General features: G+C 45.8%; 1 protein-coding gene across 3 annotated transcripts in view; it reads right to left on the bottom strand.

The window, feature by feature from the left end:
- Positions 1 to 14,823, bottom strand: part of LOC309567098 (uncharacterized protein) — a 62,591-nt gene that overhangs the window by 13,255 nt on the left and 34,513 nt on the right. The window contains exons 9-10 of one of the 3 annotated variants that reach the window (XM_082272427.1): positions 13,171 to 13,245; positions 10,548 to 10,632 (exon numbers count right to left, since the gene is read on the bottom strand). In XM_082272427.1, coding sequence (XP_082128553.1) covers positions 10,548 to 10,632; positions 13,171 to 13,245 — 160 coding nt within the window. Of the gene's footprint in view, positions 1 to 7,098; positions 8,161 to 10,547; positions 10,633 to 13,170; positions 13,246 to 14,823 lie in introns of those variants that run through there. The other 2 variants (XM_082272426.1, XM_082272425.1) reach the window with 2 other exon arrangements.

A 14,823-nucleotide genomic window follows, 5' to 3' on the forward strand; every position in this document is an offset into this window, starting at 1 on the left:
GGGACAGGAAGACACAGATAGTAATGATAATGATTGATCCCCAACGACTTCACTATTGTATTGAGAAAAGGGTTTTTTCCAGAGGCGTAACTAGAACCTTCAGGGCCCCGGTGCAAGAAACCATGAAGGGCCCCCCGTTCCCTTCAAGCATGAGCCTCTTCCCACTGATCCTGGGGCCCTTTAGTCCCGTTGTGGGGCCCTTTATTATAGTCACGCAGTGGGACCCTTTCACAAGTTCTGCAGTGGACCCCCTTCCTGCCATCTTGCGGCCTCCCCACGGTGGTGGAATGCCAGGGCCCGGTCGCAAGTGTGACCTTTGCGATCCTGGAGGTTCACCCACTGGTGTCAGTAGGTTTTATTTTTTTGTATTTTAATTAAATTATTTTTTATCACTTTATTTGATTTTTTTTTACAATGTCACTGACTATGACTCTGTCCACTCAGAAAAGGAAGGAGCTGGTAAATTACATATTTACCGACCCCTTCCTGGTTCTCTATTGTGACAGCAGCAGCCGGCAAGAGAGGGGAGGGAGGAAGCCAGCAGCACAGTGGGGGGGGGGGGGGGTCCAGGGGAGCACACAGGGGCCCAGAGACAGCAGAACACAAGTGAACTGGATAGGAGGAGTGGCGGGGGCAGCATACAGAGGAACCAATCTCCTCCATTTTCCTCCTGCAGCTACACAAGGAAAAAGGAGGACAGTGATTTCTCTACATGCTGCCCCCCGCCGCCCCTCCTATCCAGGTGTACAGGGGAGCCGCACAGGCCCTGGAGCATGGGGCCCTGTTGCAATTGCAACCCCTGTAGAAACAACCCTGTTTTTTTCTACAGTATGTATCCCCACTGAAGAGATTTCCCTTCACTTCCTGTACAGACAGGAAAAAAAGGGGAAATTTCTTCTACAGGTGTTACAAACTGCAGAAAATGCCTGGCACCGGCTCTACCCCTTTCCAAAACCTTCCTTTTGTCTAGAGTTGCACTTTCATTGCAGAGGTGTACATGTGATTGGCTACTAAGCGGCAGACAGACAGTTCAAATTTCACATTTTGGTAATTTACATTTTTTTGGTTGGGAGACTATTTACACAGCCTTAGGGCAATCTGTTCCATGCCAGATTGCTGGCGCCTTTTAGCATCCACATTTGAGGGCCAACAATTGACAATGCAAATCTGATTATTGATCTGTTTCATACAATCCCACCACATCCCAAAGGTGCTCTATTGGATGAGATCTGGTGAGTGTGGAGGCCATTGGAGTACAGTGACTGGATATGGTGAGTGTGGAGGCCATTGGAGTACAGTGACTGGATATGGTGAGTGTGGAGGCCATTGGAGTACAGTGACTGGATATGGTGAGTGTGGAGGCCATTGGAGTACAGTGACTGGATATGGTGAGTGTGGAGGCCATTGGAGTACAGTGACTGGATATGGTCAGTGTGGAGGCCATTGGAGTACAGTGACTGGATAAGGTGAGTGTGGAGGCCATTGAAGGACAGTGACTGGATATGGTGAGTGTGGAATCCATTGGAGTACAGTGACTGGATATGGTGAGTGTGGAGGCCATTGGGGTACAGTGACTGGATATGGTGAGTGTGGAGTCCATTGGAGTACAGTGACCTCATTGTCATGGTGAAGAAACCAGTGGTGAGATGATTGGAGCTTTGTGACATGGTGCATTATCCTGCTGGAAGGAGCCATCAGAAGATGGGGACACTGTAGTCATAAAGGGAAAGACATGGTCAGCAACAATACTCAGGTAGGCCGTGGTGTTTAAACGATGCTCAATTGATACTAAGGGGCTCAAAGCGTGCCAAGAAAATATCCCCCCCGCACCATTACACCACCACCAGCCTGAACCGTTGATACAAGGCAGGATGGATCCATGCTTTCATTACACCAAATTCTGACCCTTCCATCTGAATGTCGTGGCTTAAATGGAGACTCATCAGACCAGGCAACGCTTTTCCAATCTTCTATTGTCCAATTTTGGTGAGCCTGTGCCAATTGTAGCCTCAGTTTCCTGTTCTTAGCTGACAGGAGTGGCATCTGGTGTGGTTTTCTGCTGCTGAATCCCATCTTCTTCAAGGTTCGATGTGTTGTGCATTCACAGATGTGCTATTCTGCATACCTTGGATGTAACGAGTGGTTATTTGAGTTACTGTTGCCTTTCTATCATCTGGAACCAGTCTGCTCATTCTCCTCTGACCTCAACAAGGCATTTTCCTCCACACAACTGCCGCTCACTGGATATTTTCTTTTTCCCACCATTCTCTGTAAACCTGAGAGATGGTTGTGTGTGGAAATCCCAAAAATACTCAGACCAGCCCATCTGGCACCAACAACCATGCCACATTCAGTCACTTAAATCCCCTTTCTTCCCCATTCTGATGCTCGGTTTGAACTTCAGCAAGTCATCTTCACCACATCTAGATGCCTAAATGCATTGAGTTGCTGCCATGTGATTGGCTGATTAGCAATTTGTGTTACCAAGCAATTGAACAAGTGTACCTAATAAAGCGGCCGGTGAGTGTTATTTTTTTTTTCAGTGTCTCAACCAGAAAAATCCACAACAATGCCACGGCTCAAGCTGGCCACAGATGGATTGAAATTCTGATCAATCTAATGGTCAATCCAATGATCTCATGAATGGGTTTGTTGGAAAATGTTTGTTCTATCAGCCCTGTAGCCAATCTGCTGCAATGCTGATCAGTGTATTCTGACAGTGGAGGAGCCCCTGCTATCAGGATATAATAGCACAATTGGTAGGATTCCTCTATCTTCTATCTCGATGGTGTGGCTGGGGGAACCTGTTCAGTTTATTTCAATCAGCCTTCTGGATAATTGGAAAAAAACGTAGCCATGTATGGCCATTTTTAGTGCAACCCTACAGTGCTGCCCCCTACCTGTGCTTAAAGCGGAGTTCCACCCAAAAGTGGAACTTTCACTCATTTGCTTTCTCCCCCCCCCCCTCCCTCCGGTGCCACATTTGGCACCTTTCAGGGGGAAGGGGGGAACGGGTACCTGTTTTTGACAGGTACCCTTCCCCACTTCCGGGAGACGGCACCGCTGCGATGTCCCTCGGAAGTTTGGCCCCCTCCTTCTTCCTCCGCCAATCCGAATGTGCAGCGCGCTTCACGCATGCGTATTAGGGACCTGCCAGTGAAGCCGTAAGGCTTCACTGCCGGGTTCCCTCACCGGCAATGGTGGCGGCGGTAGCACCCAACAGCTGATGGAAACATGGGCTGCGGTGCCGACATCGTTGGACTCCAGGACAGGTAAGTGTCCTAATATTAAAAGTCAGCAGCTACAGTATGTGTACAGTATGTGTAGCTGCTGACTTTTAATTTTTGGAGGGGGAGGCTGGAGGTTGTAACACCACTTTAACCACTTAAGCCCCGGAAGATTTTACCCCCTTCCTGACCAAGCCCTATTTTGCGATTCGGCACTGCGTGACTTTACTGGACAATTGCGCGGTCGTGCGACGCTGTACCTAAACGTCCTTTTTTTCCCCACAAACAGAGCTTTCTTTTGGTGGTATTTGATCACCTGTGCGATTTTTTGATCATGCGCTATAAACAAAAAAAGAGCGACAATTTTGCAAAAATAACAATATTTTTCACATTTTTTTATACGAAATTCCCCCAAAAAAATGTAAAAATCAAAATTTAACATTTTTGGCCAATTTGTTTTCTGCTACATATGTTTGGTAAAAAAAAAATCGCAATACGCGTATTTTGATTGGTTTGCGCAAAAGTTATTGCGTTTACTAACTAAGGGAAAGATTTTTTGTCATTTTTGTTGTTTTTTTTTTTTAATGAGTAATGGCGGCAATCTGCGATTTTTTTTGCAGGACTGCGACATTGCAGCAGACAGATCGGACCCTTGACTGACATTTTTTACACTTTTGGGGTTACCAGTGACATTACTAATCAGTGCTATATATATGCACTGTTACTGTAAAAATGACACTGGCAGTGAAGGGTTTAACTTTATTAGTGATGCAGTGGCTAAGTGTGTCCCTAGGGGCGTGCTTCTTACTGTGCAGGGATGTGGCTTTTCATGTAACAGCAGAGATCTACGGTCCTACATAGCAGGACCATATGATCTCTGCTGTTACACAAGGGAGAATGACAGGCGGCTTTGTTTAAATTAGCCGTCTGCCTTTCTCCCTCTGTGACTGACGATCGCGAGTGACCGGCGGACATCGAGTCCGCCGGTCACTTGCACGGAGGTGTCCGTGAACGAGTGGGGGCGGGAGCGCGCCTCCGGCGGCGCACGCTCGCCCCCTATTGGCTCACAGGCGAGTGACGTACCCATACGTCACTTTGCCTTCACGGGGCTGACCGCCGCAGTATATGTACTTGCGGCAGTCGGCAAGCGGTTAAAGTGGAGTTCCTGCCTGAAAAAAAAATTTTGATAAAAATCCCCCCGGGACAGTCAGGGCTAGTGCATTTCAGCAATGATAGCCTCTGAACTGTCCCCAGGTTCACTTACCTTTTAGAAGAAATACTTACCTTGAAAATTTCTTGTCCAGTGCTGCCATCTCAGGCATGCCCAGAAGCTGTTTAGCAGGGAATGAAGCGCCTGCCCCGGAACTGACGAGCGGGGCCGGTGCAGGCGCATTAATTGCTGGGAGCGATGAGGTTCAGCTCCCAGGAGTCAATGAAAGAAGGAAGTGACGGCGGCGGCCGTGTCCGCAGAGGGAGGAAGAGGAAGTAAGGTAAGTATGTTTTCTTTAAAAAGAAGGTAAGTGAATAAAAAAAATATTTTTAATTATCCAATTGTTTTACAGGTTATTAAGAGCAAGCAGACAGTGAAAAAATAATTTTCAGGTTGGAACTCCGCTTTAAGTAGTATTAAACCCAAAACCAAAAATGTATTACTGTATATTGCAGCTTACCAATCATTAGATGTGGAGGCCTCTGCTTTCACCTGGTGATCTGGCCAGTAACACACCTCCGGTATTAGTGAGACACCACTTAAGCTGGATACACACTGTACAACTTTTGTTGGTAGATTTCCTTTAGATTTACCTTCAACTACGTAGTACAAGGACCTGCCTGATTGCATACTAATTAAAACGCGTTTAGATCTGACCTCATATTATATGGTTTTGGTAAATCTAAAGGAAAAAATCTAAAGACAATTGTATAGTGTGTATGGCCCATTACTGGAGGAATGAGCACAGGGGGTACAGCAGACAGCAGCATTGTCAGTCTGGGGGGGCATCTCCTAATGAGATGACGGATGGTGTCCTGGGGTATTTCCACCCAGATCACGGCCAGGGCATCACTGAACTTTTAGTGGTTTTGACATGTGGTTTCCTCTGGAATTGACCTTTGATTAAAGCGTAACTACACTTTGTGGGAAAGAATATAGCACAAGCCATATTGTAATTTAATTTTATAAAAATTACCTTTCCATTTCAAACTGGAGCGCTGTAATTTTTTCATAAAATTCAATACAACATGGTAACGAGGAGGGGTTCTGTATAACATTGGTGTACAAAACATCTCCAAAAATTTGATTTCCAGCTTGCGTGATTGGCTCACTGATTTTCTCAGTAGTCTATACTAAAATGCAAGTCAGATTTTAGGCACCTCCTGCAATAGGAATTTGCTTTTTTTTTTGGGGGGGGGGATACTCCCCAAAGGGTTAATTAAATTTTGTGGGATGCCGACACTGCAGCTTTCTTCATCAGAACACCGACAGAGCATCAGCTGATTATAATGAACCAGACTCTCCCATTCAAAATCAGTCTACATAAGACATAGCCATACAAACAGCTATTTATTCAGAGCAAAACCTGGTAGGGATCTGCAACAAAGATTGTTAAAATCCCTGCAATGTATATTGATCACCTAGAGGGAATTTTTCTTTCTCAACAAAAGTGGAGTTAAGTATTTTTGATGCGACTTAGAAACCTGGGGAAAACCTTTCACATATGGACCAGACAAAAGGAAGATGTATGTAACATAAAGCACATTGCATAATTCTACTTTAAATTTTTGATATGTGCAAAAAACTTACAATTCATTGTTGTTTCTAGACATGGTGACTTATCCTTGAAAAAGGCTAATACCTATAGAGCCGAAACGCGTAGGATAATCTCCTGGACATTTTCCTCTGAACAAAGTTCCAAGCCTGAAATACAGGCATGGAACAACAGAGACAAATGTTCCTCAAAAGTCACCATTTTTCACCTTGTCACCTACCTTTCTAACTTCTTCACTTCTCTCACGATGGACCTTAAACCCACCCACAACAAACTTGTCTATTACCTTGTAAAACTTTTTTGAAAATAAACTGTTCAATTTTTATTCTATGATACTTTATTTTGTTTACTCTTGCCCTTAAAGTCCCAACAACCTTGGTTTGAGGCACCAAACCCAAAACTCAAAAGTATTTTTCTACCATAGGCTTGGTATGAATTTCCCTGGTTTGTGATAGGTTAACATTAATAACTGGCAAGTCTGGGCTCCTGCTATTTACAAGCAGCCAGTTCCTTTCAGTGCATAGAAGCTGCTCAGCTGTTGGCTATTTACTAGGCCACTCATTGTTACCACAGTGACTCACCTGCTTACCATTTACCTGCCTCATTAGTCCAGCCTACAGCCAGCCTCTTTTTGCTATTTAAACAGCTTAGCTCAGTGATGGCGAACCTTGGCACCCCAGATGTTTTGGAACTACATTTCCTATGATGCTCAACTACACTGCAGAGTGCATGAGCATCATGGGAAATGTAGTTCCAAAACATCTGGGTTGCCAAGGTTTGCCATCACTGCGCTTAGCTCATTTCCTCCTTGCCCTTGCGTGGTCTATGATCTCCAGTGTGTTCCTGCCTATGTTCCTGTACGACTTGGCCTGGCTGACTTCCCTTTCTTTACCTGTTCCTGAATTTGCTCCTGACTACGCTGTTTTCTGGTGTCCTGGCTCCTGCTCGTCTGATAACCCACTCTTTCATCCAGACCCTGGCTTCAGTTTTTGACTATGTTCCTGAATGGTGTTATTTTTGCTATTTAATTAAAGGTGTGCTTTTAACTGCACTTTCTGTCTCCACCTGGTTTACGGTTCCTGACAATGACTCTTAAAGGGGAACCTATCACAAAGCAAAAGACCTGTGTGACCTGTGTAATCCATAGCGGCTGACATTCTTAGACTGAACACTGGTTTTCGGACAATTGTCAGTTTTACTGGCAATGACTCCAACTAATATGTGGTCCAAGAGACACAGAATGGCTGCCATAGATAGAGGCTTAGTTTTAAGACCACAAAGGAGGTGCATACTGGTCCTTTTAGAACAAACAGAAATTTTGGGTGAGACCAAGGAAAGTTTTTCGAGAGTCTAGCTAGAGTCTTTTTTCCCCATCTCGTCCGGCGTGTGCGTTTTCAGGTGGCGTCTCAGCGCCCGGCGAGTAAAGCATTTCTTACAATTGACACAGAATCGTAGTTTGCGGTGTTTCTCTAAGGCCTGCTCTGTGTCCAGCAGTTTACCGCACCGGCCGCACTCAAACAGCGAGCTCCCCGAATGTTTCCTCATGTGTATGAGCAGGCTGCATTTATGGCCGAATGCCTGGCCGCACTCTTTGCAACAAAACGGCTTCTCGCCGGTGTGGGTTCGCTGGTGAATAATATACTGCGAGCGGTAATTGTACTGCAAGCTGCAGACCTCGCAAGGATAGCGCAGCTTGCCATGTTTCTTGGCTTTATGCTTTTCAAGATCGCTCTTGACATCAAAGACCTCAGCACAGTCTTCACACCTTAGCTGAGTTTTCTCGCTGTGCAGGATTTGGTGAGTTTTAAGTTCGGCCACGCTGTAAAAACACATATTGCATTCGCCACACGAGAGTGTTGCCGGCGAAGGACTTTGTCTGCTGACCCAACCCAAGGCAGGGAGGTTCCTTAGCCTACTTTTAGAATTCTCTTCTAACTCTGTAGGGTTGTGAGTGATGTGCCATGAGACATCACCTGTATCCGAGGGCTCGTCGGGCTCCTTAAGACGCTTTTTTTGGCGCCCTCTATGCCTTTTCATGATGGGCGTGTCATAAGAGAAGGCGAGCCACGGCACCCAATGAGTTGAAGTGGTGCCATCCTCCGCTATCCACAGCATGGGGCCAGGTGCATCATGGGAGTTACCTGCTGCATTCAATCCAGTGCTGACCTCTGACACTGAGGAAAAAATAAAATGGATTTTTTAAGAAGACTTTAAATTAGATACAAATATTAACATATTTAATAAAATATGAAAATAAATAGTGGAAGGAAGGGCTGACTTAGCTACCTTTGCTGGAGAAATCGCTGCTTCCAACACCATTGCTGGTTCCATGTCTAAAAGCCTTGTCATTTGGTCATGTGATCTCCACTAAAGTGGAGGAACAAAGTTTAGGCTGCTTCAGCAGAGATCATAGGGGTTGATTTACTAAAGGCAAATACACTATATTACCAAAAGTATTGGGACGCCTGCCTTTACATGCACATGAACCTTAACCACTTTAAGACCGGAAGGATTTGCCCCCTTAATGACCAGGCCCTATTTTGCGATTCGGCACTGCGTTACTTTAACGGACAATTGCGCGGTCGTGCGACGCTGTACCCAAATAAAATTGACGGCCTTTTTTCCCCACAAATAGAGCTTTCTTTTGGTGGTATTTGATCACCTGTGCGATTTTTTTTTTTTGCGCTATAAACAAAAAAAGAGTGACAATTTTGAAAAAAAAAAAAATTCACATAAAAAAAAAAATGTATAAATCAAAATTTTTTAACATTTAGGCCAATTTGATTTCTGCTACATATTTTTGGTAAAAAAAAAAAAAAAAAAAAATCGCAATAGGCGTATTTTGATTGGTTTGCGCAAAAGTTATCGCGTCTACAAACTAGGGGAAAGATTTAGGTAATTTTTATTGTTTATTGGCGGGGATCTGCGATTTTTTGCGGGACTGCAACATTGCGGCGGACAGATCGGACCCCTAACTGACATTTTTGTCCCTTTTGGGGGGGGGGGGGGGACCAGTGACATTACTACAGTAATCAGTGCTAAAAATATGCACTTTTACTGTAATAATGACACTGGCAGGGAAGGGGTTAAATGTGAGCCTAGGGGAGTGATTCTAACTGTGGGGGGGGGGCGTGGCTTCTGAAATGACCATAGAGACATGTAATCCTATATAGAAGGATCACATGGGCTCTATGATCATTGCCGGGAGAAGGCCGGTTGGATGTGTTTACAACAGCCGACCGTCCTTCTCTCTCAGCAGGGAACGATCGCGGGTGTCAGGTGGCAATCGGAGCCGCCTGACACACGCAGCTGCCGAGTGGGGGGCGGGAGGGCCCTGCCGGCAGCGCGCGCGCGGCCGACATAGATCTACAGTAAAAAGGCAGCAGGTGGTCGGGAAGTGGTTAATGGCATCCCAGTCCAATGGCCCATACAGACGGTCTGAAAATCGTATGAAAAATAGCGCTTTTGCAGCGATCGTATGATAATCTAATCATTAGTACACAGCTTTCGATAGCCTATCACGACAGTTCATCCGATATTAGTCAATGGCGCAAGCACAAAAATTTTCCTCATACGATACCAGATTGTACGATTTTCGTTTAATCAGTACAGTAGTCCGAAAATACACTACAACACATTACTAATGTTCTCGTGCGGCAGAATAAAAATTCGGAAGTGATGTAAACTCTAGTAACTTTTCATAGCTTTAGTAAACTTTTCAGTTTCAATCTGAGATTAGCATGCACAAAAAAAAAAAACAGGCGATCATTCCTCCGATAATCTTATCGTGTGTCCGTAGGGTTCAGTATTGAGTTGGCCCACCCTTTGCAGCTATAACAGCTTCAACTTTTCTGGGAAGGCTGTCCACAAGGTTTAGGAGTGTGTCTATGGGAATGTTTGACCATTCTTCCAGAAGCAAATTTTTGTGAGGTCAAGTGCTGATGTGGACGAGAAGGCCTGTCAATGCCCACAATGCACTGCACCGGCCCCGCTCGTCACTTCTTCTCCAGCGCTGCCATCTCAGGTGTGGGCAGCTGAAGCCAGCGCGTCCTCTTCTGCGGCCTCTTCGGTGACGTCGGAGTCCCACAATGCACTGCACCGGCCCCGCTCGTCACTTCCGGTGCAGGTGCGACATTCCCTGCTAAACAGCTTCTGGGCATGCCCAGGAGCTGTGCAGGGATACCGCGCCTGCACTGGAAGTGATGAGCGGGGCCGGTGCAGTGCATTGTGGGACTCCGACGTCACCGAAGAGGCCGCAGAAGAGGACGCGCTGGCTTCAGCTGCCCACACCTGAGATGGCAGCGCTGGAGAAGAAATTTTCAAGGTAAGTATTTCTTCTAAAAGGTAAGTGCGACCCGGGACGGTTCGGAGGCTATCCATTGTGGAATGTACTAGCCCTGACTGTCCCCGGGGTATTTTTATCTAAATTTTGCCCCCGAGGCCGGAACTCCGCTTTAAATGCTGTTTAGTGACAAATGGCAAAAAGTACATAAGTTGAAGTGTTATTTACAGAAGGCGAATCACATAATCATCAATAACGACATTTGCAAAATACAATTCATTACCTGGAGAACAATCTTCTGTTTTTATCAGGGGCTTTAAGTCATGGCTGGCGCTCACAGTTTCTTCATTGTTAATTTCTAGGGCACAATAGGCAATAAAAACTTCTGTTATTAAAGAATAAAAGTTTTTTTTTCCCCAGAAAAGCAAATTTCCCTTGTAATAATTGCAGCTGTTCCTAAGAGCTATGCAAAGAACGATGCACCGCTGATCAGAGAATTACCTTTACCAGTGATGAGGGATTCCTGGCTCTAGAAGTCACACACATGTAGATGAAAACACGTTTGAAGACTTTAGCCATCCATAGATTATTCGATTTACTAAAGGCAAATAAAATGTGGACTTTGCAAGTGCAGTTGAACTCTACAAAGTGCAGTTGCTCTGAACCAGCGGTCTCCAAACAGCGGCCCGTTGCTTGCATTTATCTGGCCCTTGAGGCACTATTCCATCCAAATACACTAACAATGGGGCATAATTCCTGTCACTGACATCAACAATGGGGCACTATTCCTCCAACTGCCACTATCAAAAGGGCCAATTCCTCCCACTGACATCAATGATGGGGCACAATTCATTCCATTAACACCCACTTTGGGGCACAACTCCTTCCATTGACACCATTGATGGGGCATAATTCCTTCCATTGACACCATTGATGGGGCATAATTCCTTCCATTGACACCGTTAATGGGGCATAATTCCTGTCGCTGACATCAACAATGGGGCATTATTCCTCCAACTGTCACCATCAAAAGGGCCAATTCCTCCCACTGACTGATGGGGCACGATTCCTTCCATTAACACCCACGATGGGGCACGATTCCTTCCATTGACACCATTGATGGGGCATGATTCCTTCCATTGACACCATTAATGGGGCATAATTCCTGTCGCTGACATCAACAATGGGGCACTATTCCTCCAACTGCCACTATCAAAAGGGCCAATTCCTCCCACTGACATCAATGATGGGGCACGATTCCTTCCATTAACACCCACGATGGGGCACAACGCCTTCCATTGACACCATTGATGGGGCATGATTCCTTCCATTGACACCATTAATGGGGCATAATTCCTGTTGCTGACATAAACAATGGGGCACTATTCCTCCAACTGCCACTATCAAAAGGGCTAATTCCTCCCACTGACTGATGGGGCACGATTCCTTCCATTAACACCCACGATGGGGCACAACTCCTTCCATTGACACCATTGATGGGGCATGATTCCTTCCATTGACACCATTAATGGGGCATAATTCCTGTTGCTGACATCAACAATGGGGCACAATTCCTCCAACTGCCACTATCAAAAGGGCTAATTCCTCCCACTGACTGATGGGGCACGATTCCTTCCATTAACACCCACGATGGGGCACAACTCCTTCCATTGACACCATTGATGGGGCATGATTCCTTCCATTGACACCATTAATGGGGCATAATTCCTGTTGCTGACATCAACAATGGGGCACAATTCCTCCAACTGCCACTATCAAAAGGGCTAATTCCTCCCACTGACTGATGGGGCACGATTCCTTCCATTAACACCCACGATGGGGCACAACTCCTTCCATTGACACCATTAATGGGGCATAATTCCTTCCATTGACACCATTAATGGGGCATAATTCCTGTCGCTGACATCAACAATGGGGCACTATTCCTCCAACTGCCACAATCAAAAGGGCTAATTCCTCTCACTGACATCAATGATGGGGCACAATTCCTTCCATTATCACCCACGTTGGGGCACAACTCATTCCATTGACACCATTGATGGGGCACAATTCCTTCCATTAACACCCACGTTGGGGCACAACTCCTTCCATTGACACCATTGATGGGGCACAATTCCTTCCATTAACACCCACGTTGGGGCACAACTCCTTCCATTGACACCATTGATGGGGCACAATTCCTTCCATTAACACCCACGTTGGGGCACAACTCCTTCCATTGACACCATTGATGGGGCACAATTCCTTCCATTGATAGCAACTATGGGATGCTTTTCCTCCCACTGACACCAATGAAAGGGCAAACTTTTTCCCACTGACACCAACAATGGGAACTATTCCTGCAACTGACTCCCACATCTGGGAACTATTCATTCCACTGACATCAACGACGGGGCACTAGCCCTCCCACTGTCACAAAAGAGGGAATTGTTTACTCCTACTGGATCCCGGGACATTTTCTTCTCCCACTGGCCCTCCTATAGTGTGAAGGACAGTAAATTGGCCCATTTATTTAGAAAGTTTGGAGACCTTCGCTCAATTCCACCCACAGCGCCATTGTGTTCTGCTGGGGAGGGGTGGGCGTGGGGAGCATTTCAGGCCGACAGAACACAGTGACTATGGCTAGTGGCTACAGCCGCCGGTGTTCTGCTGAAAACTACAACTCACCAAAATCCCCAACCATGTCACTTCCAGTGACTCTCCGGTAACAATAATTGGAGATTTCAACCAGTTTGTGTTTTCACAGAACAAGGGGCAGCATATACACTATATATACACTATGGTAAACGCTATATTGAGTGGACATTGTTAGTCCGCAATACATAAGTACATAAGCTGAAGTGACAAATGACATTTGCAAAATACAATTCATTACCTGGAGAACAATCTTCTGTTTTTATCAGGGGCTTTAAGTCATGGCTGGCGCTCACAGTTTCTTCGTTGGCAATTTCTAGGGCACAATAGGCAACAAAAACTTCTGTTATTAAAGAATAAAAGTTTTTTTTTCCCCAGAAAAGCAAATTTCCCTTGTAAGAATTGCAGCTGTTCCCAAGAGCTATTCAAAGGACGATGCGCCGCTGATCCTGGCTCTAGAAGTCATACACATGTACGGTAGATGAAAACACGTTTGAAGACTTTAGTCATCCATAGATTATTCGATTTACTAAAGGCAAATAAAATGTGGACTTTGCAAGTGCATATGAACTCTACAAAGTGCAATTGCTCTGAACCAGCGGTCTCCAAACTGCGGCCCGTTGCTTGCATTTATCTGGTCCTTGAGGCACTATTCCATCGAAATACACTAACAATGGGGCAGAATTCCTGTCGCTGACATCAACAATGGGGCACTATTCCTCCAACTGTCACCATAAAAAGGGCCAATTCCTCCCACTGACATCAATGATGGGGCACAATTCATTCCATTAACACCCAGGATGGGGCACAACTCCTTCCATTGACACCATTGATGGGGCATAATTCCTTCCTTCCATTGACACCAATGATAGGGCACAACTCCTTCCATTGACACCCACGATGGGGCACAACTCCTTCCATTGACAACATTGATGGGGCACAATTCCTTCCATTAACACCCACAATGGGGCACAACTCCTTCCATTGACACCATTGATGGGGCACAATTCCTTCCATTAACACCCACGATGGGGCACAATTCCTTCCACTGACACAAATGATGGGGCACAATTCCTTCCACTGACACCAATGATGGGGCACAATTCCTTCCACTGACACCAATGATGGGGCACTATTCCTCCCACTGATACCAATGATGGGGCACAATTCCTTCCACTGACACCAATGATGGGGCACAATTCCTTCCACTGACACCAATGATGGGGCACAATTCCTTCCATTGACACCTACAATGGGGCACAACTCCTTCCATTGACAACATTGATGGGGCACAATTCCTTCCACTGACACCAATGATGGGGCACAATTCCTTCCACTGACACCAATGATGGGGCACAATTCCTTCCACTGACACCAATGATGGGGCACAATTCCTTCCATTGACACCTACAATGGGGCACAACTCCTTCCATTGACATTGATGGGGCACAATTCCTTCCATTAACACCCACAATGGGGCACAACTCCTTCCATTGAAACCATTGATGGGGCACAATTCCTTCCATTAACACCCACAATGGGGCACAATTACTTCCACTGACACCAATGATGGGGCACAATTCCTTCCACTGACACCCACAATGGGGCACAATTACTTCCACTGACACCAATGATGGGGCACAATTCCTTCCATTGACACCTACAATGGGGCACAACTCCTTCCATTGACAACATTGATGGGGCACAATTCCTTCCATTAACACCCACAATGGGGCACAATTACTTCCATTGACACCATTGATGGGGCACAATTACTTCCATTGACACCATTGATGGGGCACAATTCCTTCCATTAACACCCACAATGGGGCACAATTTCTTCCACTGACACCAATGATGGGGCACAATTCCTTCCACTGACACCAATGATGGG

Source organism: Pelophylax lessonae, assembly GCF_965119305.1.
Source record: "Pelophylax lessonae genome assembly, chromosome: 11".
NCBI lineage: Eukaryota > Metazoa > Chordata > Amphibia > Anura > Ranidae > Pelophylax > Pelophylax lessonae.